This window comes from Pelodiscus sinensis, chromosome 21 (genome assembly GCF_052426305.1).
Source record: "Pelodiscus sinensis isolate ZL-2025 chromosome 21, ASM5242630v1, whole genome shotgun sequence".
Taxonomy (NCBI): domain Eukaryota; kingdom Metazoa; phylum Chordata; order Testudines; family Trionychidae; genus Pelodiscus; species Pelodiscus sinensis.
Window position 1 is genome coordinate 24,240,162 of NC_143072.1, and position 26,668 is coordinate 24,266,829.

Consider the following 26,668-nt stretch of genomic DNA (forward strand, 5'->3'; position numbering starts at 1 on the left):
GAAACTTAGCCTAACGCCACTCACCTGAGGCGTTTCGACTCCTGGATTCATGCCCTTGAGGTTGACCACAGCAACAGTGCCCAAGCTGCTCAGGTATGGTTCCCACTATGCAAATTAAATGCAAGAATGTAAGTTTGCATTTCTACCTTACTTGTGAAGGAAGGAAAACTGTATGAGAACGAGAGACGGCAGCCTTCTTTTAAACATGCTCTCTTCAAACCATCACTTCATCGAGCCACTTCCGCAAATGAAATCTAAATGGACTAGATTTGACTTTACCAGATACGCTCATGTCAAAGCTTTGCCTCCTCATATACCTCCCCTCATTATCTACTGATGGGTGGGGTTACCTAATGGTGAAGGAGAATACGGTCTCGAAGACCCCGTGGACAGCCGCCGTCCAACCGCTTGTGCAGTGTCTGCTGGTACCGGAGAACAGGAGCCCATTTTCAGAAAGCCCATGGGGCTGGTATTAGACCGTCTTACCACTGCAGATCTAAAGAGATCAAACCCAAAACAAGCACTTGACGTTTTAGGGAAACACATGAAATAGAAGCTTATCCAAATGTGATTTTAATGAGCCTTAAATGGAACCCTCCATACCAAAAATAAACAGCATTTTATATCCTTTGGTCATAAAGTGGAATTATAACTCGACACTGCCATAATCTCTTACAAATTAGACGTTATTTAGGGCAAATGTTCCCTACCTTTAGACAACTTGTTTTACCAGTTCAGACACTAGCTGGAATAGTAAGTAAGCCAGCCCACAACCCCTGTGAACTCCCATCGCTGCATGCACAGTTGAGCGGGAAAGCAGGCAACAGCAGCAATGCTGATCATTAAGGCAGGGAAAGGGAGTTTAGAATATACCCATCAGAAGAGTTTGAAGGACTGGGCCTGGTATGTGGCTCAGCTGTTGGGAACAAGTTATTAAAAACAAAGTAAGGCCCTTGCCAAACTGCAGCAGTATAGCCTCACAATCAGAACTCGTGAAAAGTCCAGATGGTTTTAGTTTTAAAAACAAAAACTAAATCAATTAAGTTTCAAGTAATCTGCCTCTTGAACCTAAGGTTCTGGCTCCAGAGGACACAAATAAAATTAATGGGCTGTACAGACTGGAGATCCCGCGCACACACTGCAATAGTCCTTAAGTTTGTGGCAGAGTTAATCAGCAAACAAGCAGAACAATCCATTGTTAGAGGACCAGAAAGGAAGAAGCTGAGAAGGAAAAGCCAGGGACCTATCTGTGATAGCTGCATTTCCCTTATTCAAACCAAAGCTTGTGAAAGGGGGCAGTTTCTGTTCCACGCCCAAGGCGTGGTAGAATACAGGACAAAGACTGAAAATCTGGGAGTGGGGCAGGAAGCAGCAAGTCTAATTTGCAAGAAGAGCTTTTTATTATTATGAAGCACCAATACATACACATACCATCATCTTTCCCTTGATGTTGTAATACAATGCCTGCATTTACCCTATCATTAACTTGTGAAATAAGTTCTGCCTGGTTTTATTACTGACATTTCAGTGGATGACATCATGCTATGGAATATACAAAGAAGGCCAAGCGAGCAAAAATCCATCCCTTCCCTTCCTTTGGAAACATTTTAGAATGGATAAACCAAGATATTCTAGGTTTTTTTTACTTCTGCTTTATTGAAAAACTCACCACAGCCAGCCGTCTAACTGCACATTGTGGTGAATACATACATTGTACTCATTCTACAGGCTGTTTTGAATACTCCTGTGCAAAACACTTAACGCATTGTATAATTCAGCTTAGTAATAACTCTGGCAGTAATTTACTATGCAAGAAAGCAGGACATGTTTATAGCGTATAAATTCAAATGAAGGCCAGGAGAAAAAAAGAGGAACAACTCACCTCGGTGATCCATGGGGGTTTGAGCTGGGGCTGGCTGTAGAGGTGAGATTCTGCTCTATACGCTGATAATTCCGTAACTGAGTGGGAACCGGAATAGGAGCCGTTTCACTGCGTGGGGACACTGGAGGCTGACACGGTCTGAAGTTGGAAGGTATTGAGAGAGGAAATGACCGCTGGTAAGTGGGTCTCTCACTAATTTGTACCATTGTCCGTATTTAGAGAAAAATCTCAGGAATAGGCAAATACATTCCCGTTTTTCAGAGCATGTAGGCAACTGAGTCTGCAGTTTATCCAAGTTTGGCTCAACTGCTTACAAAGCAAGCTTAAGGCCAGTTTGCCACTAATAAGCTTTTCTTACAGAGTGCAGAGAACTGCAACGCTGACCGGAAGAATCAATCTTGCAACACAAAGTCTACAGATCAGCAGAACTCCATTCCTCCCAATCAGATGCCTCTGTTCACTATCTTTCAAAACAACGTGGTTCTAGGAAAACCCCCTGTGTAAAGAACAGGAAGTTCAAGTGCAAAACTGACTGGAATGTTTACAAAAGCTACTAAGGCACAATCAGAGATTTCCCAAGAGATATTGTGAATTCACAAAAAGAAAACAAGTTACATAACCAACTCCTATGTGCAGAAAACGACCAAAACACTACCTGAACAGACGAGGAGTCCTGTGGCACCTTATAGACTTCAGTTAGTCTATAAGGTGCCACAGGACTCCTCGCTGCTTTTGCAGATTCAGACTAACACAGCTACCCCTCTGATACTTGACTACCTGAACAGTAAAGCATTTAATAAAGCTACAGATGAGCTGTGTGTTCTTCAGCTAACAAGTGTCACGACTTGACTATCTCTCAAAATTTGTTTCGATAAGTGGATCAACTTTCTCTAGGAGAAGAATTTAACCAGCTACTACCACTTTTAAATAAAAACATAACAAGCACAATTCAAATTATAAGACTCCTCTGAGGAATACCAAGGTTTTCTAGCTGATCCCTCATACACACTACTAATCTCAGGCAGGAAAAAACCCAGAAGGATTGCAATCAAATCATTTTTATAAGCACCATGTGATTATATATTAGAACAGGATTGATATTTAATATCAATGTATTTGTTTATATTAAAAATTGATTGATATCTTGTACTGGATAGTAGAAAAGCTAACCTACAAATACCCAATATTAAACCTATTAAAAGCTGCTTTTTTTTTTTAAATTAAACCCAGTGAGATCTGTGTGTCCTCTTTAAGGTCTTCCTTTCTTCTTAAATGCGGTCTCCCTTGGCTCTCTCATGCTTCTCTTTGGGTAACTGTTGTTTAAAATAGGCCTGAGCAAAACACCTTGGCTATGTCTACACTCGTGGCTTCTTGCGAGTGTAATATGCAAATGAGGCTAAGGGTGGAATATAGCCAAGCCTCATTTGCATACCTAATGAGCCACCATTTTTTTCAGAAGAGGCTCTTGCACAAGAAGGAGCGTCTATACTGCCCCTTGCGCAATAAAAACCCTCTTGCACAATGCCGTGACACCTATTACTTTTCAAGAAGAACGGCATTGCACAAGAGGGTTTTTCTTGCACAATAAGGGACAGTGTAGATGCTCCTTGCGCAAGAGCGTCTTCTGAAAAAAAATGGTGGCTCATTAGGTATGCAAATGAGGCTTGGCGATATTCCACGCTTAGCCTCATTTGCATATTACTCTCGCAAGAAGCCGCGAGTGAAGACATAGCCCTTCTGTGGGCTGCATCCGGCCCGCCAAGCCACCAGATCCAACCTGCGGACACAGCAGGGAGCTTCAGGTAGAGTCCCCTCGTTGCCCCGCCCCCGCGCACTGCTCAGAAAAGCAGCTGCTGTGCTGCCCTTTGTGTTTCAGACACTGATCAGGGGGAAAGGGGAGTGATGCTTCATTACTGCTGCTTTCCCAGCACAATCCCATTGGTCAGTTTCTGGCCAATGAGGTCCATCTGTTTCAAGGACGGGCAGTGCACGAAGTACCCCTCCCCACAGGCTCTGCAGCCTGTGTGGGGGCAGGGCATGGCAGGCTCCTGCCTGAGAAACGTGTTGGGCTGCTGGCTGGGAGTCTCACAGGTAAGTCTCCCGGCCAGATCCTGCGTCTGGCACCCAGCCCCCTGCCCTCCCCACCCCACAAAAGCCAAACCCTCTGCCCCCTTCCGAAGCCCATACCCCCATCCCAGACCCTGCACCTCATCCCCTGCCCTAGATCAGAACTGAAACCCCTGCACTGTAATCCTCTGCCAAAGGTCACAACCGAAACCCCTGCACCTCAATCCTGTGCTCCAGGTCACAACTATCTCTTTCACTCAAACTCCCTCTCAGACTTCACATGCCCTCCTACACCCCGAGCTCCCTTCTGCACCCAATCACCATTCCAGACCCTGCACCTCCTCCATTAATATCATGGAAGAGTGCAGCTCTCGACCACTTTCCAAAATCTTGGAGTGTTTCTCCCTGCCCCCCACTATCAAAAATTATTGCCCACTGCTGGTGTAAAACATGCCAGCATGTATTAGATATTCTGTTTCAGCTGACAAACTACTTAAATGCACCAAATTTTGTATAGCATTTTGAAGAATGACCTCCAGTGTTCCCCCATATCTTTCCATCCACGTGCAGACTTTTCCCATCCGTGTGCGGAATATTTTATGTGCACCACCAACAGAAGCACAAAACCTAGCTGTGGGCGCTCTGCTAATCAGTGGGGCGGCATCTGAATCTCTCCCAAGTGGCTCCACAAGCACACAGCTTACAGGGAACAATGATGTCCTCCATTCCCATAAGTCCAATGCTTTCACGCTGAGGAAGCAAGACCTGGAGTTCTAGACTAACAAATCTCACACTTGACTGAATTTTACTAACCACAGTACAAGAGAAAAACAAAGGGTTATTCAGCTAGGGTACATCTAGACTACATGCCGCTTCCAAAAGAAGATATGCAAATTGAGCCAAATTTGCATAACCTCTTCCATTCCCCTCCCTCCCCCAAGAAGAGACTTTTCTGATATTTGGCCCAACTACACAGGGCCAAATGTGTCAGAAAACCCCCCTCTTTTGAAAGCCCTCTTATTCCTCCTACAAGGAGGTTTACAGGGAGCTTTCGAAAGAGGTTTTTTCCCCAACATTTGGCCAAACATCGGAAAAACCTCTTCCCGGGGGAAAAAAAAAAAAAAGGAAGATGATATGCAAATTCGAGTCAAATTTGCTTATCTTCTTTTGGAAGCCGTGTGTAGTCTAGACGTGCCCCTATTGAGGAAATTGATACATATATGCCAAAGGACACAATATTCTAGAATGTATTTCCTTTGGCTAACTCTGTTGCCAAAGCAATACTCCCATTCTTTTCCATCTTGGTTTCTCAACTTTTATAAAGTGAAATTCTTAAGCGAGTTTTACATACCAAGAAAATGAAAATCCAGCAGATTATTTCACGTACTGGTACTAGCCTGCGTCCCATTCAGCTCACAACATTTCTTTCTAGAAGCCAGCTATAGACAACCGGATGACAAAATACACTCAAGTAGAATAGGAGACACGACCACCTCAGTGTAATCACAAAAAAACCTGTATCCTTAACTGAATGGGTACTTTCATGATCATGTGAGCAGAAGTCAGCCTCTCTCCTCCTTGCCGGGAATTTAGCCTATGAGCTGCAGCAGGAGCGATAGGGGCATATGTGGGGTAGGGCCCACAAATGAATTTTACAGAATGGAGAGAGAAGAGAAAGAATGCAACAGCAAGCAGCAACAGGAAAGGGGAAGTAACACATAGAGGAACAGAATCAAAGATAACTGGAGGAGGAAAGCACATCTGTGCACTCCTGTGTGGAAACTAACTCGAGAGAGCAAGGGTCCACCCTAACTAGTCAATTTCAAAAGAACTCAGAGCTATTTTTCTATTCCAGCTGAATCTTCTGTTCTCTCCCTCCATAGTTTGATTTGAGCTATTCCACCACCCATGTTCCAGTCTAATGAGAAGCTCCTCCAAAGAGCTATAGCAAATCATGGGAAGAAAGATTCAGTGATGGAGTGAAGGAGCAGTCAGTATAACAGAAAGCTGAAAGCACAAGTGCCAAGTTATTAATTATTCACAAAAATTCACCCTCTCAGAGAAAGGAAGTGGCAGACAGAAGTTGACAAAAAAGCAGTTTTTCCCTACCCACTTTGCTGAAGCTGGAGGAAATGCACAGTCACCACAGACACTGCTTGGCTTTGGTTCTACTGAAATCTGGATTCTTGATATTATTTTGGAACAGCCACATTCATTACTTTGCCACTCCATTATATGAAATACTGCTTCCTTATATAGCACTAATTTCCCATTGACTATGGATTTCATGACTTGCGTTACTCTAACACCACAAGGCAAAACAAATGGATAAAACTGTTGTGAAAATACCTCCTACATAACATGGTCTGCCACTTCCCTGGGGATGGTGCTTCCTTAATGACAGAGAAAAGTGAATCTTCTTGCTGCTATTTAGTAACTAGATGCTGTTATTAATCCAGGAGTTGTTCGGAGCACATTTGAGCAGATAATACTCCGTCAACACTTTTCTGGCAGCCTCATCAGGCTGCAGAACATCAGCTCATATTTTAAAAAGTTTGTGAAATCTGCAACAATTACAGTATTCTGGACCTCGTCTGATGCAGTGGTGAATCTGCCAAAGGCACTAATGAAACCACAGTTTTAAGGGCCACATGCTGAATGAAAGGGCCTAACGTTTCTGTGCGCACAGGGCAGGCTGAACAGACAGAATCTGCACAAAGGCATCAAGTGGCATGGTGGGGCACCGCCAAGAAGCAGATGTCCCATGTCTAAATTCTGAGCAGCAGCTGCTATAGTTGAAGCAGTAGCAGGGGACGGCTATGCAGACACTTCAGGTCATGGTGCTGCGTTAAGTGAAGTTCTCTCCCCACCCAACCTCGCTCTCTGGGAAAAGTTTATTTACTTGGCCTTTGCACAGCAAGTTCTTCATTTAGCCCTAACAAAAAGTGAGTTGCCTCTTTTTCATCTCCTGAGTGTTAACTACAAAGTCATTTAAAGTCAACATTGTGACCTATTTCCCTGGCTGTCATTTTATTGAAGAAACAAAAGCTATTCTTGAAGAGCTGTGAAAGCCTCAACCCAAAGTCCAACCCTTGGTTTGATTCAGATAGTTATGCCATTTAGAAAAATTAATCTGTTAATCAGAAAAAAATATTTCTCCATGCAGCTTAATTGTAATTAACTTTAAATGATTATTTCTCAGCTTGAAAAACAACATTGTCTTGTAGTTTGAACTGTATAAAACCAAAATATCTTAACCATCAGTAATCTCTCTCCCCCCCCCCCCTTTCAACAAACTCCATCCAAAGCAACTCAATATTCTTCAGTCACCTGATACCAGGTCAGCTACAGTAATCAAACCTAGTCATTCAAAATTTGATCAAGCAGTAATTAAAAAATCTGTTGCTGGGATACCAAACACCTGTTTCTAGCCAGCACAAATAAATGGCTGAGACACAATACCAATGTGGAAATTTAATAACGTCAATTAACATTGATAATAAAGAGACTTTTAGAATCTATTTACAGTATTTTGCATACAAAGCAACTCAGATTTAAAAGTCCTTCAATAATCAGCTATTCTGGTTAACTGGTATAAGCTCCATCTTTTCTATTTAACAGTCCATAAGTCAGCAGACTTGCAAAACACTATGCTCAGCACAAAGCAATACACTTCTCTTTTTAGGACAAACATTTCTAAACAAACAAAAAAATGCAGTATCATCTTCCTGTAACATCAGCATAAGAAAGGAAACAGTCAATATCTGCAGTCACTCTTTGGATAATCATCCAAAAATGACAAATTAAATTATTCTGTTGCAGTACTAATAGCAGCATAGGCACACATGCCATTTTCCAAATGTCACTAGGTTAAAAAAAAAAAAAAAAGAACTGCCATTTGTCAACATCGTCATCTGATGAGCTCTATCCAGAACTCTGTGCTCAGTCAGTCAGAGGAAAGTGTTTTGAATGTTTAAATCAGGTACAGTGCAAAGCAAAATTCCACATACAGAAAAAGGGATTATAAACCATTGTCTCTGTGCAGAGAAGTAATCAGCACACAGATTTCAAAGGTACTGAAGAACGTTGATATTCGCTAGTATGTCTGAAACGTGCCAGCAGCGGGCCAGAGACACAAGGTGGGTGAGGTAACACCTTTTCAAGTTACAGAGAGGTCTTCCTCTCATGTGTAGCTTGAAAGCGTGTCCCTTTCCCCATCAGAAGTTGAGCCAATAAAAGATATTACCTCACCAACCTTGAGTGTCTCTCATCCTGGGACCAACACTGCAAACATCAGTGTACCAGTTGATCAACAGCCTCCTTTTTTTATAGCTCAATTGCTGCTTTTAATGTCCTGAATCCCTAACTGGAGGCCAGTGTGGTGTATTAAAGAACTCTAATCCTTCTCTGCGCACTGTGCTGGACACCCAGTGCTGCGGGAGAAATCCAGAATTAATCAAAAAGCCAAACAAATTCTCTCTTTCCTCAAAGAGCTTTATTGGGTGCATCTGAACCAGGAGTTAAGAGAGTAACCTTCTACCGCTAAAACATAGCTACTGGAAAATTGTGAAGAAAGATCCGGGGTAGTAACACTATCCTCAATGAGTTTCTAGTAGGCAACAGTAGTTTTAAAAACACCCTACAGCAACAGAGAAATCATCAAAAAGATGGAAGAGCAACTCAATCACATACCTGTTAGCTGAACCAGAAGGACTACTTCGGGTGGAGCTCGAGGATGGTTTCTGTAAAGTTCCTGAGCTTCCAGAAATGGTCAATGGTGACTGCCTGTTAAAACAAGATGCAATGAACAAGGTCACAGAATATGAAGAACTATCTGTAAAAAGAAAAAACACATTTAGTTCCCTCTGAAACTTGCTGATCTGGAAAAGCAGTGAGGAGTCCTGTGGCACCTTGCTGATCTGGAACTCTTTAAATATTCAGATTGTGTTCTACTGGGTATATTCATCTTCCAGTAGACAGCCCTCACTCAGCAATGTAAAATTCAAACAGTCACTGCTAAAATTATCCAATTCTTGTGCTCCAGTATCAGTTTCAGAATATAAAACTGAGTTCAATAAAACCCAGCAGACATACCCTCCACACACCATGAAATCGCTCGAAGCCCGTCTGCCAGCTGTTCCCAATGGCATATCATCTACAGAAAAAGGCAGAGAACAAATTGAAACCAACATAATTTAGTCAAGTCCTGAAGATGCATCTTCAATATTCTTGCCTACCTGAAATACTTTTAATGTCTATTACACTTTACACACATGCAAGCGAAGAAACTTTATGGCCATATTAGCAGCAAGAAATAAAATGAACTGCTTCACAGAAAATTTGACAGAAGATATTTCAAATCTAACCCAAACATAAGTTATTGCAGAGAAAGTGATTCTGTAACAGACAATTTTCGAAGTGCTATCAGAAAGATTATGTTCCCAAATTACCTTACCATTTAAGGAAAAGTATAACTAGTTACAGTATGGTTAGGGCCCTACCAACTTTACAATCCGTTAGGTAAATGTTCATGTTTTTTAGAGGTTTAAATCTGAAATGTGGTGTTCTAACTGTGCGGGTACCAGCCGAAAAGGGGGATGAAGGATTGTAAACCTGTAATAGGTGGGGGGGTGCTGGATTGCCACCCTCACTTGTGTGCTGCCCTCCGAGCGGGAAGCAGGGGATGCAAAGCTATCTGATGTCTGGAGAGAGACCTAAGAGCAGCCCTGCAGGGAAAGAGCAAGTCCTGCCTGGACTAGCAGCTTGCAGTGCTCCCAGCAGCACTGGAAAAATTGGATCCAACTCCTCAAGTCTCCTCCAGCTACAGGAACCTCTGGGGCTGCTTCCCAGTCCCAGAGCATCCTGCAGTAGGGGGAGACATCTGGAGGTAGGTCTGGACTCCCTCCCCTCCAGGGCAGTTGTGTAGGTGATGGACAAGTCCTGTCCCTTTCCAGCCCAGCCACCACATCCAGGAGACCCCTTTGCTGGGGCACTCCTAGGAACAAGGGGACCACCCAGATTTCACGGAGAAGGACTTACTTCATTGTTCATGAGGCATTTTTCATGCCCATGAAATTGGTAGGGCCCTAAATATAGTAAATCAGGCCTGCAAAGCCTATATTATTGATCTGAAAAAATTAATTGGAACACAAAACATAATTGAGCCTAGGATACTGCACAACATTTTAAAAAACAAGCATTTGCAGTGATCTGGGGAAAGCAGGTGAGTAAAACAAAACACTAAGCACCCATGGCTTATGTTACCATTATGACAAATTAGCCACAATATACAGTATAAGCCCCATGTAAAGCTGTATGGTTGTGAGGTCTAGTCTTTCACCGGTTTTTTTTTAGCTTAAGACAGTAAAGTTGACGTAGATGGAAGAAAGGCAAGAAACTGAACCTCACAAGCCGGATCACAATATTTAACTGCTCTGCAAGTCACATGGTACAGCATGCCCCCTTCAAATGCTAGGACCCCATGACTCTCTGCACACCTTATTCAGGATAGGTTTGTTTTTTCAGTGTTAATAAATCAGAATTCTCTGTGAATTAAAGGACCCTGATTTCAACTACGTCATTGGTGCCATTAGGCACTCTGATAACCCGCAAAGAATAAAAGCTAGGATGCTGGCATATGTTGTGCACAGAAACTCACTTTTCTATACCCCAATCCTCTCATTTTTACAAAGGATGAAATACACCCTTCAAAACCCAGAAGGGTATTCTTTGGAAGGAAATCACAATACAATATCAAGAAACAAGTTTCCAATATAAATTAAGATATATTCTCCAAGCCTAATAGGCTATAAAATATGTTTTTAATAAAAAGAGTGTGGGACGTGTTTGTACAGATCCAAATAAAGAAGATTCTTACATGAGTGATCTGAAGAGATGTTGTGTGGAACCAGCACAAAATCGTCTGTGTCACAAGAAGAGTTCTTGCTACTGGTGCTGGCGGAATCTTTGGACACCTGAAGATAGTTAGGGGGACCCAATGGTGGGGAAGATAAGTTGTCTTCTTGAATATGCTGCATGTCCGGCAGGGACTGAAGAAAAAGTGAAAATTGTAAGCCCAAATGGTTCACAATGCAGGATCTCCATTTAGTGAACAGGCTCCCAATACAATAAGGTGAGTGCTACCCTGCCCGTAGCTAGCTGGAAAGAATATAGGGAGCAAAAGTAAAGATAAAAAATAGATGCATTTAAATTGCAAACATTCTCCAAAGTCATTTTAAAATACTAATTTTAATTGGACTTGGGAAAGCCTGTTCAGATGGCAAGGAACCTTATAACGCAAGTGAAGAGAACTTTGTTTGAAAGCTATATTGAAGCTGGTTCAGGTGTTCAGATAAGCAATGGGTAATGACTGAAATTATTCATTCAAAATCATCACTCTTCACAGACCCAAGAAGAGACAGTGGCCCTTATACAAAAAGGGCTAGAGAACTGATGGCCATCAGTCTCTGCCAGCATAGGGACCCAGTACAAAAAGAGGCTATAAAAGGATTCCCTGGGAAGCTTGTTCTGGTCACTGGAATTCATACCAGCAGAGCTCATGATCTAGTGCACGGTTCTCAAACTGCGGGTTAGGCCACAACCCACTTTCAAGTCCTAACTTCCTTGTAAGCTGCATAGCCGTGCAGCTATCTATTTAGCGCCATGGAGGCCATCTGGCAGGCCACACAAAGTGGGAACCTGCAGCAGCTGGGGACGGCCTGGACTCCCCACCCCCAGCTTGCCACAGACAGTCAAGGGCCACCTGGCCTTGGCCCAACTCTGCTGCAGCCAGGGTGGCCCGGCCCGACTCTGCCATGGCTGGGGCAGTGTGGATGGCCTGGCTCCAGCCCAACTCTGCAGTAGCTGGAACCTGGCCTCAGACCCCCCCTCACCTGCTGCAGTCTGGCCCTGGACCCCTCCACCTAGACTCCCCCACCACAGACTAGGACTGCTGGGTGGCCAGGACCCGGTGCTCCCCAGTCCCAAACCCCTCCTCAAACCTCTGTACCCCATCCCCTGCCCCAGGCCCACCCCAAAGCTTGCACCCCCAGCCAGAATCCTTGCATCCCAACCCCGATGGACTGGAATCGTCTGCACAACGGGATCTGGTCCATCAGGTTCAACTGAGTTGGCAACCCCAGTCCCAAGCCTAGCCCTTATCCTCAGCCCTACCCCGCAGCCTGAAACTCTAGCCAGAGTCCTTCTACCACAGACCTGTCCCAGCCCTTTGCCCCTCAACCTCAGAACCCGAGCCCCCACCCTCCTGCATCCCAACCCTCTGCCCCAGACCTGAGCCCCTCCCACAGAACCTCTTGGCCCCATGAATGTTCTTGTGTCCCCCAATATGAGGCTGGTATGTCACACACCACCTCCACAACGATGCACGTAACAAAATTCATTCTGCTCAGGGGTGGGGAAAAATGAGTGGGAACATGGAAACGGGGTGGCCATGGCTGGAGCTAAACTTGCTGGGTCCTGGGGCTGAAGCCAAAGTCCAAGCCCTGACACCCAAGGGCTTCTGCCCTGAGTAATGGGGCACAGGTTACAGCCCCTGCCAGCCAGTCTCCCCAGATGGCAGTGCTGCAATCCCCCTTCCTGGAGCCACGCAGTCGTTTGTCATCAAAAGGGGGGTGTGGTGCAATGAAGTTTGAAAACCCTGATCCAGTGCAGTCTTATGGAAAAGCCACAAGGAGCGGGAAAGGATGGAAACTCTTTACAAAAGGGACCGTACTGCTTGCTTTGCTTTCTTGAAAGGTAACTGTTTAAACTATCAACAAGCTGAAATTAACATCACGTTCGAGAAGACGGACAATTTCTACGTGCACACAACCGCAAAGGGAGGGACAGAGGCTACTCTGAAAGGAACACAGAGAACTTACGGGAGGAGAAGCAAAACGACCAGGAGAACTGCCACAGGAGCTGCCAGAGACTGAGCCTGCATACATGGGCACTGGCACAGGACAAGCTGGAGGAGTCAGAGGGTTGAGATCTGGTCAATTGCTTTTCCAACAAATACAACTGATACAATGCAATGATTGATTTCCTCACTACTTGTTTTAATAGAGAAACGCCCCCAGTACACTGCACGTCCTTGGAAAATACACTCACACCATGCTACTTAAGACCAGACAAAATGCCTAAGAAATGTGACAATGGCAATTTCCGGTCCAAAATTCAAACAAAACGCAATACTCCAAGATTTCACAGTATTTTTAAACTAAGAGTGGAGCGCGACTGGAGATCTCTGGAAGCTGTTTCAGAAGGAATTTGCTACTCAATAGTGTCATTCTTTCTAACGCCTCATTTATGAGGTAAATAGAAAAATGCTACTACAGTACTTACATTTTTTGACAGTTGAAACCTGATCAAGGAAAGGGTGGTTGAAGAACGTTTCTGCAAAACAAAAAAGTGACCACAAATGTGTATCAAACTACAAACCATATTAGAATCTGAATTACACCGTACACGGCAATAAGTGGTTGCCTTCCACAGGATCGATACTTCCCATCCAGAGCTTGAAGAGCTTATAAAAGATTAAAGTCTTCCAGGTTAGGGGTGGTTATTACACTTGGAATGGAAATAGTCAATAGCTTTAAAGAAACAATTTGTACTGAGAATCAGGCTGGATGTTTAAGCAACATTTTGATTCAATTTCAGGGTTGTAAATAACTGATTTGTACAAAACGGGCAATGTTAGCACAGCCGCTGACAAATGAGGCTTTTTATATTTAGTACCCCTACGGTAATTCAGTTTTGTGTTGCTCATCAGAATCTGAGGCTCCCTTAAACTTCTGCACCACTAAATACTTCCTCTGCTACAAGCCGCAATGACTGAATCAAACTACTTTTGATCCTACCAATGGTCCTCCACAGCAGCATGAGGCATTCTCCCTTCCATATTGCTCTGTAGCTGGTTTATTTTTTCCTCAATTTGTTTAATGAACTCGGAGCAAGCCACTGATTATTGCTTCAATAACAGAAATATTTGTATTTGTCATTAGAAACTGGGTACACGGAGACATGTTTAGTTGCTTTGGCACAACCAGTTTGATAGCCCTTTGTATACTTTATTTTATGCTTCCAGAAGAAATGGTCAGCTAATTAGACAGGAAAAACATCAAACAACTATGCAAGACAGTCCTAAATCTTTGTGAGCTTGCAATTTCCTTATGCCAATGAAGAAGGAAAAAAACAACAATGCCGTTCACTAGACTTAAGCAAGTGACAAACCCATCAGGATTCTTAGGGCTCTCGAGCCTCTCTTTCTGCAACAGCACTTTTTTCCAAAACATGACACAAGGAAGTGAGCCTCGCCACGGAGCCTAATGATTAACTTTAGCTGAGGGTGAGGTGTTCCTGAGGTTGGGTACAACACCTGCTGTTCCAATCTGTTCTGTTCTGATAGGCAAGATCTCAAATGCTATTTATATTTTAGCAACGCCCGAGTGATTCAAATGATCACTCGTCGTTCATTTACTAGTCATTCCTGCCACACTACTGTCAAGTGTTTTCTTGGCTGCCAGTGAGCTGAGGACGACCCCGCCCCTGCAGCAAAGGGAGACAGCTCTCACCACCAACAGCACCAGGGGAACAGCTCAGGATTACAGGTCCCCACAAATAAGTTTTCACAGCCACTGCCAGCAACTCTTCCCAAGGGCAGTGCTGAAAAGCTAAGTGAAGCACTCACTACAACAGAGCTTCCCTTGCTGATAGCAGAGGCCCCCCCAAATCCAAAGTAAGGAGTTCGGTGACAGCCAAATTATCTGTTCACTTCGGCTGGTACTGTCTGCATTTCAGTAATCAGTTCAATAACTCATCTATATCAGAGTCTCTGATTGGGAAGACGATTTATAACTCTGTGCTGCGGACTAGTTAGGTCTGCTTATGCATTAGCATTATAAAAATCAGTACTTGTGATGTGTGGATGTCTCTCAATCCATGTACATTTACAAATCCTCCCTGTCTGTCAGCCCTCACAGGTGCAGTGTCCTCTGACAATGCCTTGAGCTACAAAACCAGGAATCCTGGAGATGCCAAGTCTGAGGACTCAGGAACGGCCTTACAGTTGGCAGGTCAGGGCTGTGAGCATGGTGCAACACCCTCTGCAGGGGCTGGAGCATGTCCTACCTCTCCTTCCTTGTCTTCTGAAGTCAATATAGTACATGGTATTTTTTCCAAATTCATAAGTTTGCTAATGGTCTGATTCTGCAAAACTTACTATTAGGTGCAGCACTTCCTATGAATATCATCCCTGATTTCAACAAGGCTAATCCCGATGGTAAAATACAGGCGACCCCCGCACTTACGACTTACTTGGTTCCTGGAGAACGGCCGTAAGTCGGGTTGTCGTAACTCGAACCCTTATTGCCCACAGGGGCAATGTTATGAATGGGGGTTCCGTTCCTGACCTGCTTTGCCTCCTGGGAGTTGGAGTCTCCTGGAGCCAGAAGGATCTGCTGAGCAGTAGGCAGCCCTCCGTGAACAGTGCCCTTAACTAATCGGGGGCTGCGCTGGCCGGTAGGTGGCCCCGTGGAGCGGCACAAACAGAGCCATGAGCTGGCCAGCCGGGGGCTGGGCCTGGCAGTTGGCAGTCCCACGGTGAGGCGCAAATGGCGCCATGAGTCGGCCAACCAAGGGCTGGGTTGGGCGGTAGGCAGCCCTGCGCTCCTGGAGCAAGGCGGCCGTAAACGTGGTGGGAGAGGGGAGTCATAGGTCAGGCAGTTGGAAGTCGCTGGTACTGCAGAATCAGGCACTTAACTATTCTGTTATTGATTTTTTTTGTCTGAATTAGGTAAAATGCTTTTTGGTTTGAGGCATCCTCCCAGAACTTTGATAGCAGAACACAGCAAGAATTAAAAATATTCTTAATATGAGGAAAGCCTTAGGAATCGAGCGAAGAGTTCAAAAGCCTATTGTGAATTTCTCCTCCACAGCCTCCTTCTTACACATACACAGGAATGACAGAGGCCAAACTGTGATTCAACTTCTATATTTCTTAAATGATACATTAAGAGTAGGCTTCTGTATGCAGTTAAGTTGTGATGGCAGTTTTAAAAAGCAGAATCCATGAACTTGTATTTATCATATAGGGTGCAAGCATCACGTAAAGCATTCAGATGTTACAAGTTATGTCTATTTTACATCACTGACTGGATTATTTACTGCTCCTCCTACACTTAAAAGAGTCATTGGTATCTCTCTACTAGGACTAATTGTGATCTTAAAAAAAAAAAAAAAAAATCGGTACAAAAATCATCCCAGGCATCATAGATTCTTGGGAACCCATTCTCTGTGAAATATGAACAGATCTAATGTTGTATTGAACCTTAACAACTCTTGTACATGTACACAAATACAGGATTGAGCTCAAACCAGACGATCTATATACATGTTAAAAGAGGTGTTGACACACAGCATCAGGCACGTGCTTTACATGGGAAAGCAAAGGAGAATCCAATTTTTGGAAACTATTATTCTAATCAAAGTGTTATGGAAAAGTTGTTCAGAAAAATCTAAAGACAAAAGAACACTTTAAAATCAAATTATAAATCACAGTAACATGAAATTTAAGGTCTCTCACAATGAAGGCAGCTGTATCCATTTGAAAACAGCGTGCAACCCAAACCAAACAGAAAAGCACAGCTCCTCCTCCGCACACAGCTCCAATGTGTCAGCTGGTCAGTGAGAGATACAAATCTGGCTTGGCAGAACAAGGGTGTAGTTGGAAACATTCCCCAACAATTATAGATGACAACTAGACACTAGAAAAGAAATGCTATAAATAGTGCACCAGTCTACTATTTCAATGCCTCTTTTCTTTTGTAATCACTACCATTTAAATGCTTGCAGGTTGTGTAAGGTTTACTCATGTTTAGAATGACTATTTATGAAATTCCGGTTCTAAGAAATTATCAAGGATTACGTAAGCAGAGTATCAGAGGTTGTTTACCATCAAATAAAATATGACTGGCTGCTCCACACCAACTGTTCTTGGGCACATATCCAATCCTGAAGGAGCAACAAGCAATTTAAAAACAGAAGTTGCCCACTCTCACATTTTTTTTCTAGCTACTGCCATTTTCCCCTTGATTGTGACAAATTAACACTGGAGAAAAAGAGCATAATTGACAGTCATCAGCAAAACACCAAACTACATTTAATAACTGGTCCTAAAAAAAAAAAACCCTCTCAAAGTCATAGATGTAGATCTGTTTGATTTGTTTTCAGACAGACATGATGACATTCCTGCTACGTGACTGATATTAATTGTCTATGATTTGTGTATAAGTATTCTGTGTCCTCTGAGATGAGTGAAGGAAAAAAGATTTAATCTGTGTCTAACTCAATTAAATCAGGTTACTGGAATATTATTCTGAATCAGGTTTAACAGAGAGAGTAAAGAGCCCCCAGCAAATGTTTAGAAAAAAGTTACATACCAAAATCCATTCTATCTTTTTGGTTTCTCTGAAGTAAACCCAACAGCAGGTCAGCCAGATACGCTGATGTTTCCCTAGGAATACTGTATACCAAGAGAAAAACAAATATGCATCATTTCTATTAATATTACATTCCTACCCCAGAAACCAACACCCTGGCACAATACTGCACCTTTCAACAAATGTTTGGCAGCATTACAGATAGGGATGTTAGCATCTAGTCGACTAATTGATAAGCAGGAGCTTATCCATTAGTACTATCGACTAGTTGCTTTCCCTCCCCAGCAGCTGCTCTGCGTTGTGAAGCCAGGGAAGCCGGTGTGTGAACACGTTCAGTCAGTCTGTGCTCTGTGAGTCTCTTTTCGTTCAGCAGACTTCACACACACACACACACACACACCACTTTTCCACTCTGCATTGAACAGTCCAGGGAAGGCGCTAGCTCGGTCCCTGCTCCGCGAGTCTCTTTATTCATCAGACCAGAATTTTCATTTTCAGACTGAACACACACCAGTGGAGCAAATGCCGAGCTAGTGCCTTCACGCTTGGCTTCCCTGGGCTGTTTAAAGCAGAGCAGCGTGTGTGCGGTCTGATAAATAAAAGAGACGTACGGAGCAGGGACAGAGCTAGCGTCTTCATGTGTGGTTTCCCAGGGCTTTTTAATGCAGAGTGGCAGCTACGCTGTGAATTGGCGCGAGCCAGACTGAGCGCCGCAACTGCCTTCCCTTGTTAACTAATCGAATAGTCAACAGAAAATCTAGCGACTATTCGATTAGGGAAATAATCGCCATTTTAAACATCTCTAATTACCAAGGACACACATTTGGACTCAGCGGGAGCAGTGAAAGGATTGTACAATACTCCCCAAAGGCATTACATTACTCCCAAGTCAACACAGCAACATTACCTGGACCATAGTAGGGACGGGAAAGGAAATTAGGGTGGCTAAGCCATACAACTGTCAAGAGGAAAACAATGGTCCCAGAACAAAGGTTTTAACGACTCAGCTAGTCTGCAATTAAAGTCAGGCACAAGGGGAATTCAAACTTGAAAAGCTTGGAATAAGCAACTAAGACTTCTAATTTCAATTTAATCAAGGTAAACTCAATCCTCCAACCCACTATTTTTCTGATTATTCACAGTTCTGAGCAGTTTTTTCAGCTCCACAACCAGATGGGTGAAGTGACACCCCCTGCATATACAGATTTGGAAATGGTTCCGCTTTTCAAGATCTTTGAATGAGAACAGTTGGGCCATGTTTTTCAGAAAAGACTAATGATTTAGGGCACCTCATCTTGAGATCCCAACTTCTGACATTTGAAAAGGGAGCATTGCTCCAAGCTTCAAGAAAAACAAGTCCCTTTAATATGTCTTCAAGTTGGGCAACCGAGAACTGAGGCACTCAAAAAAAAAATCACTAGTCTAGTTACTTTAGAAACTCTTTATCTTGATCTCTGGAAGGGTGTTAAAAATACACCAGTAGCTAATAAGCTCCTTACTTATTAGGTTAGTAGAAGTGGTGAAACCCCTTTGATTTGGAATTTTGTTGCCACAGTGCAGAGTACAAAAACAAATGAAAAACAAAATAAAGCCAAGATGAAGAACTTCACAAAGTGTTATGCTCTGAAACAATTCTCAAATCCACACGTAGTCCATGTGCGTGTCTGCATGATGTATATAGCAAACCTGCTTTAAAAAACAAACAGAAAAACCCAAATGTTTTCCCCTCAGCCCTGCAAACTGAAGCTGAGACTTGAGACACAAGCTGGGTGCTCTTTCTGGTTTGTTCCTCAGTAAAAGACTCTGCAAATGGAACTTAATTAACAATCTTTTGAAAGACTATGCAGAGACTAATCTAACTTGCTCACCCACAGCTGCATTGGCTCTGTAGAACTAACTGGAGTAGTAAAAAACATATCTGTCCCTCAAGTCAGTAGATATGATCTGACAGGCACATACGGCAGATTTGTTGGCTGAAATGGTTCCATCTTTATAAAGTCATTGTGTGAAATCATAATTGTATTTTAAAAGATGTAGCCACCCAAGCTACTTGATTTCCAGAGACATGAAATTACAATCACAAAATATACGTACCTAGGAATCAGATTCCTGTTTTTTTCATAAAACATTCTCAAGTCTTGAGGACTATTGGCCTGTCAAATAAAAACGTGAATTTGTTGAAATAACTCAGCAGTGAGATTTATTCACGTGTGTACACACACACACACACACACACACACACACACACACACACACGGCAGAGAGGCTTGACCAATTACGTAGATATGAGGAAGGAGGGTTATAGTACAGTAAGGCAGAGATGAGCTCAGAACTGGTTTTAATGAGCACCTTTAGGCTCAGGCATCCCTGTCTACAAAATCTGCTCTCAGAAGGATTGAATGTGAACCACCTTTCTCTCTGGAGTCTCCACAGCCATCTGGTGCTTGAAGCTATATCAACAGCAGACTAAGATGGCTTTATGCATCATCCTGGCTGGCAATGCCACAGTTGCTTCTGTCAAGATGAAAATGACCAATCAAATGAGAGAAGGGGAAAACAAGACTAACCTGAAAAGGTGGCTTCCCAACAAGACACTGATAAATCACAGTTCCTATGCTCCACAGGTCTGCCTTGGCATCATAGTGTTGTGACATAATAACCTCAGGAGCCTGGAAAACACAGAAAAGTTACAGAAAGGACTATGAAAAACGGGCAGCCACAATGGTACAAAGTAAATAGTTAATATTTATCTCACTGCAGCAGGATCAGCCCACAAAATAAACTGCAGCAATAGAATGTCCAATTTACTAAAACAAGGTCAATATTTTGATAAGATTAAAATTTAACATTTTAGTCTGTTCCACTGTCTAACTTCAGGCATCAGACTATTTACCTTTTAAATTCTGAACACCTGCGCTTGTAGGAGAGAAAAAAGTAAATCTTGGTGGCATTAATCTAGGAAAAGGAGGCAATTTATATCCATGGTGGCATGCCAACTGATTAATGCCAGTCTCGTACAGTGCTTGAACAGGAAAATCTCAAGTGCTTTACAAAAAAGCAATAAGTATCATCACCACCATTGTACAGATGGGGAAACTGAGGTACATATAGGTGAAATGACTTGTCTAAGGTTACTCCACAGGCTAGTAGGAGAGCTGAACATAGAACTCAGGTCTCCTGAGTGTCAATCCAGTATTTTATCCACAAGGCAACACTGCCTCAGAAAGACAAAAGGCAATTATAGTCAACTGCTACCTGGAGTTATGAGCATGAAAGGAGAAGACGTAAATGCCATTTCCATTCCAGCTACTGAAATAACTGCTTGTTTACACCATGACTTCTTGCAATATTGCATTCTAGCCATTTTCCCCACTCCATGACTCTTCTTATTTCACAGAAACTGAGAATCCAGTAATATCCTACTTCAGAAGGCATTGCCAGGAAATACAAAAACAACTAGTATGCATGCTTACGGCATCAAGATTCAAGTGCCTCAAGAAGTATGCAAGAATCAACATGTCTCCTGATCCACAATATCAACACAGATATCATTGCTTATTTTAATTTACCAGAATATTTCTTTACTGCACTGCTAAGGAAATACTCCATTTCCCCCTCATTTTAACAATCATGACCTCTAGATCTAAAAACAGCAGGGATAGTGGAAACGTAAACTGTATGTTCCCCTTAACAGCATCCTCATTAAACCGCATGCACTTGCCTGTCCCCACATGGCAAACCCTATTTCTTTGATAGCAATGTGTATCAAATGCAGGATGTAGCTTAAAATACTGGCACTCACCATATACATAGGGGACCCACACAAAGTGGCAGCCATCATGTTACTATGCAGGTAACGAGCAAAACCAAAATCAGCTGTTTAAAGAAACACATGAGTCACTGAAAAGAAAAATAATGTTTAAACCTATACATTCTGTAATGGATTTGCCTTTTGTCATCTGCTGGAATCACCAGTTAGAGTGAAAATTAAGTGCAGTATTATCATAAAAGGCCAGCTTAGTGGAGTAGCAGAAGGCTGTGTCATAAACCGGAAGAGAAGCAAACAGGAACAATGCACCATCTCTCTAACAGCAAGCCAAGAAATAGCAACAGCATCAATTCTACAAACTGTTACTCAGCCAACTCTCCAGCTGCAGAATACACTGTTTGGCGTCAGCAGGAAAGGATTAAAGCCAGGAGCTAAATATAAATACTTCATTAAAAATGATGAATACACAGTCTGCTTAATTAAAATCACATCAGGTAAAAGTTTAGAAATTTAAATTTCAGATGTCTGAACTTTTCTGCACAAATAAGGCAGCTTGAGAATCATCAAATCGGGCAGCAAGGGAAGAAATTTTACCGTTTCTGTACCGATCAGACAATAAAAATGAATTTGCTGGAGTGGGTCATAGCCTAAACAGATTTTCAACAAGAGAATGCATCAAAGAAACAAGAACTAAATGCCTGTTTCAATGGAAACTCAATGCCCTAATTCATTGAGGTAGAACATTTTCATAAATTCAGTCAGAGTGAGGTTAGTATTATAAAGAACAGTTCACATCCCACGTTAATTACAATCCCATACCCCTTTCTGCCAAAAATAGACTCAACTACATCTAGAATCTCTTTAAAGAAGTCTTAGGATCATACTGCCAAAAACAAACATTGAATAATGTTCAAGTTGATGATTCTCACACATTCTGAAATGAGCTAAAAGTTAAGCAAGTTTTTAAAACTATAGCAAACTGAAAATTCATGTTCTCCCAATTAAACTAATTTAATATTGAAACCATTCATCAGCCTGATTTTATAACTGTTTCTTCAGGATTCCTCTAGGATCAAATTTAATCAAAAAGTTCATTATAATTTGATTTTCTTAATACTGAGGGACCTATCAGCTAGTATAGATTTCTATCCTCCAGATTTGCAACAATGTAATGAATCCTAAGGCAGAACCTTTCAAGTCACAACTGAGTAGATTTCACTGTATTTGAAGTTTATCTTTTAAGGAAAAAAAAAAGAATTTACCTATTTTGATTCGTATGCCGCTGACGCTTGACTTCCTACGACTTGCATAAGACAACAAGATGTTCTGTGGTTTAAGATCCCTATGAATTATTCCCTTACTATGTAGGATACGCATAGCAGCTGCAATCTGCTGGAGGAAAACTCGGATGGTGTCTTCACTAAGCGTTCCTTTAGCTGAAACACACATATATTTAAAAAAACAAACACATGAGAAAGTAAATACCACCTGTATTCATCTTGAGCAAAATGGAACAAACATACTGAACAGCCCTGAAAGTCTGAAAGAAAGCCAAGCAAGTCACATTCTTGCATTCAATTCTTAACCATGATATTTTAAAGTTTTTCTATAAATGCATAACCCGCAATTACACATTCAATATGCATTTCCACAGCTTTAGCACTAGTGGTATTTTTGAGTTATCTGTATTTACTGTGGTCTATTTAGCTGTGTGTCATTTTGATGGTAAAGTTTGTCATCACTGAAGAATGCTGTTCTGAGCGATATAAAAATTATAGAACTACAGGAGGCAACAGGAAAACAGCTGATTAAACGTTAGAACTGCACAAGTATAAAGGGTGTGCAAGACCATACTATCAATATTAAACCCTAAATCTATGCGCTCTCAATTAAGTTTATTCCAGTCAAGTAGCTAAATTATTTACATATATGGCAGCTGTGCTTCAAAGAAAATGAAGCTTGTGCGTGGCTCTTAGATGCTAGATGACTTGTGTAGGGTCATACCATGCCGTATGAGAAAATATGTAGCTTTAAAAAAAATCCCACTAAACTTATGGTCTGATCCAACTCTCTGTGAAGTCAGCTGGATACTTTCCAATGTTTTCAACGGAAGCTAGATCAAGCCCTTAATACAGTCCAGATGTAGTAACAGCAGCTGTTAGTAAACAAAAATCCATCCTCCTCCCCCACACAAATGTGATAAGGATAAAAAAAATGTAACTTTCTAGAGAAAATGATTTATTACTGCCCAAAGAGAAGGCTTTTTAAAGAAGTTTTTTAAAAATGAATTCATGTCATGATTCTGAAACTGGCATCATCACACTGGGCAGAGGCATGCAGGAGCGTAAAATCTCCCTAATGAGACACAAAAGTGCCTTTTTTCACAAAGCCTCATTAAGTAATTCAGCAAATTTCTGAAGCAATTCCTAGAAAAGGGAGAGGGAAGAATCAAAACAAGGTCAACAGCCCCACAGACTCAGATTTAGAAAAGAATTGGTAAAAAAATCTGCACCATGGTACTCAAGTGTTAGAGTAGAATTTCTCTTCTTTCAGCTATACAAATAATGAAATGTTTTAAATTCAACTGTTTCAGGGTAAGGACAGAGGCATGACTTTGACCAGCTGTGTGCGGACAAAATCCTTAGAGCAAACTCTCATTTTATTCCCCTTCGATAGTGAGCCTTACAAGAAACATTTACCATGGCTAAAAGACATAAATTCTTGGGAATGGCATGTTATAACACAATAAAGATAGTACAGTAAATGGAATGGAAGATGTATTCCAATTAAGAAGTTACTGCATTAAAATAGAGCCACACTGGGACAAGACCAATGGTCCATGTAGCCCAGTATTCAGTTTTCTAATAATGGCCAATGCCAGATACTTCAGAGGGATGGAAAGAACAGGCAATTATCAAGTGGCCTGTCCCGTAGTCCACTCCCAGCTCCTGGCAATTAGAGACTAGGGACACTTGACCATCATGGCTAACAGCCATTGTCTGACTTATCCTCCATGAACTTATTTTGTTTTTGAGCCCTGTTATAGTTTTGGCCATCACAACATATTTTGGCAATAAGTTTCATAGGTTAATTGTGCGTTGTGTGAAGAAGAGACCATCCTAGCTTAACCAGGAGATCTTGAATGACCTAAAAATCAAAAAGGAGTCTTACAAAAAGTGGAAATTAGGTCAAATCACAAAGAAGGAATATAAACAAATACCACAAATATGTACAGGCAAAATAGAAAGGCAAAGGCACAAATGAACTCACCTCAATAGAGACATAAAGGGTAACAAGAAAATATTCTACAAATATATTAGAAGGAAGAGGAAGACCCAGGACAGGGCAGACTCATTACTCAGTGAAGAGGGAAAAACAACAACAGAAAATGTGGAAATGGCAGCGGTAGTTAATGATTTCCCCAAGAAGTTTTGTGGTGATTGGAAACCTAGTATAGCAAATGCTGGAGAAAATGAGGTAGGTTGAGAAGTTAAAATTGGAAAAGAACAAGTTAAAGATGACTTTGAAAAGAGTTACCAGGGCCTGATCAAATATATCATAGAATACTCGAGAAGCTGATTGAGGAGATATGTGAGCCATTTGCTATCATCTTTGAAAAATCATGGAAGTTGGGAGAGATTCCAGAAGACTGGAGAAGGGCAAATATAGTGCCCATCTATAAAAAAGAAAATAAGAACAGCCCAGGAAACTTAAACCAGCCCGCTTAACTTCTGTGCCAAGAAAGATAATGGAGCAAATAGTTAAGGAATTAGTTTGCAAAACATTTGGAAGATAAGGCGATAAGTAACAGTCAGCATGGATCTGAAACACACACATCATGTCAAGCCAACCTGATAGCTTTTTTCCTATCAAAAAAGCTTTGTGGCTAAGGGGTAAGTGGTAGATGTGGTATACCTAGACTTTAACTAAAGCATTTGATACAGTCTCACATGACTTTCTTATAAAGACAGTAGGGAAATACAACCTAGATGGGGCTACTATAAGGCAGATGCACAACTAGTTGGATAACCATTCCCAGAGAGTAGTTATCAATGGTTCAGTCATACTGGAAGGGCATAACAAGTGGGGTTCTGCAGGGATCAGTTTTGTTCAATATTTTCATCAATCATTTAGATAATGAGATAGAAAATACACTTAAAGTGTGGGCATGATACCAAGTTGGAAGGGGTTGAATATACTTTGAAGGATAGGATTAAAATTCAAAATAACCTGGACAAACTAGAGAAATGGTCTGATGGTCAATAGGATTAAATTCAGTAAGGACAAGTGTAAAGTACTCCTCTTAGGAAGAAATAATCAGTTTCACACATACACAATTGGATGACTGTCCAGGAAGGAGTACTGTAGATAGAGATCTAGGGGTCATAGTACATCATAAGCTACATACAAGTCTGTAGTAAGAAGAGGGCCTGAAACAAAAGCCCATGTAGCACAGATCTGGTTTGAGGTTTCAGGCCTAGCTAACAATGGTTAAAACTTGGCTAATATAAAGCAAAGCCAAGCAGTGAAGAAGAGGCAGGCCCCTGCTCATAGAACTTGGCATGAACAGGGCTGAGTGTGCCAAACACTAATTGCTCCAAGGTCTAGGTATAGAACAGTAATTGGTACTAGTTATAAATTGAAAGGACATTTGAAAAGGATGGTACCACCAAAAGGATGGTACCCACACTCCCTACAGATACCGACCCAGCAAAGGGTCAACATGACAGCATGATGGATAGAGACGTTCTAATTGAATCACGGGGTGCAGGGTGATATCTAAGTAGTATCAGAGTGTGGCAACCTGACAAGTCAGGAGGGATGTGTCAGTCTTTAAGTGCTACCTGACCATTTGCTGTTTGCTAATTAATGGTTCTTATCTGCCTCTTGACTATCCAGCCTTTAGATACTTAGAAACTATTTGTTTTTCCTATTACATTTCTGCTCGGCTTTCCCCTTGATATATTTTTTACCCCACTGCCTCTTCTTGTCCCTCCCCCATCCCTCCCATTTTTTCCTCACCTCACCCCGCTATTTATTTTGGTCCTGGACATACAACACTCTGGTTATCTGAAGAAGTGGGCTGTGCCCATAGGGTTGCCAGGTGTCCTGTTTTCGCCCAGACAGTCCGGTAATTATGTCTTCTGTCCGGTAAAAAACCCAACAGAAAATACCAGACATGTAAAATGTCCAGCATTTTCTGTTTTTCTTGGATGGAAGGCTGGTGGGGACATTCTTCCCCTGCTGCGTTTGGTGGAGAGAGTGGGGGAATTTAAAGGCACTGCGACTTTTTTTTTCCTGGTTCAAGTTTGGTAACCTGGTTTCCCGCCCTCCCCTTTTTTTGCTCAACCAACTTTTTTCCCCTGTTACGTTCAGGATTTTTTGTGAAAGTATCTGGCAACCCTATGCGCCCACAAAAGCCCATGATACCATCTACATGTTTTGTTAGTCTTTAAAGTGCTACCAGACTATTTGTTGTTTCTTTAAGTTTGTTTGTAACTGTATATAAAGTGG

General features: G+C 42.0%; 1 protein-coding gene and 1 long non-coding RNA gene across 3 annotated transcripts in view; one reads left to right on the forward strand and one right to left on the reverse strand.

Moving 5' to 3' along the window:
* Positions 1–25,012, forward strand: part of LOC149521924 (uncharacterized) — a 29,912-nt gene extending 4,900 nt beyond the window's left edge. The window contains exon 2 of the long non-coding RNA XR_016347672.1: positions 14,920–25,012. This is a non-coding gene — a long non-coding RNA (uncharacterized LOC149521924). The remainder of the gene's footprint in view (positions 1–14,919) is intronic.
* The window catches only part of ULK2 (unc-51 like autophagy activating kinase 2), a 66,132-nt gene that overhangs the window by 16,774 nt on the left and 22,690 nt on the right, over positions 1–26,668 (reverse strand). The window contains exons 6-18 of one of the 2 annotated variants that reach the window (XM_075904648.2): positions 22,417–22,590; positions 21,188–21,261; positions 19,953–20,054; positions 19,480–19,538; positions 17,386–17,468; positions 13,292–13,342; positions 12,829–12,914; positions 10,827–10,998; positions 9,044–9,104; positions 8,642–8,734; positions 1,883–2,020; positions 351–496; positions 25–105 (exon numbers count right to left, since the gene is read on the reverse strand). In XM_075904648.2, coding sequence (XP_075760763.2) covers positions 25–105; positions 351–496; positions 1,883–2,020; positions 8,642–8,734; positions 9,044–9,104; positions 10,827–10,998; positions 12,829–12,914; positions 13,292–13,342; positions 17,386–17,468; positions 19,480–19,538; positions 19,953–20,054; positions 21,188–21,261; positions 22,417–22,590 — 1,320 coding nt within the window. The remainder of the gene's footprint in view (positions 1–24; positions 106–350; positions 497–1,882; positions 2,021–8,641; positions 8,735–9,043; positions 9,105–10,826; positions 10,999–12,828; positions 12,915–13,291; positions 13,343–17,385; positions 17,469–19,479; positions 19,539–19,952; positions 20,055–21,187; positions 21,262–22,416; positions 22,591–26,668) is intronic. The other variant, XM_075904649.2, reaches the window with a different exon arrangement.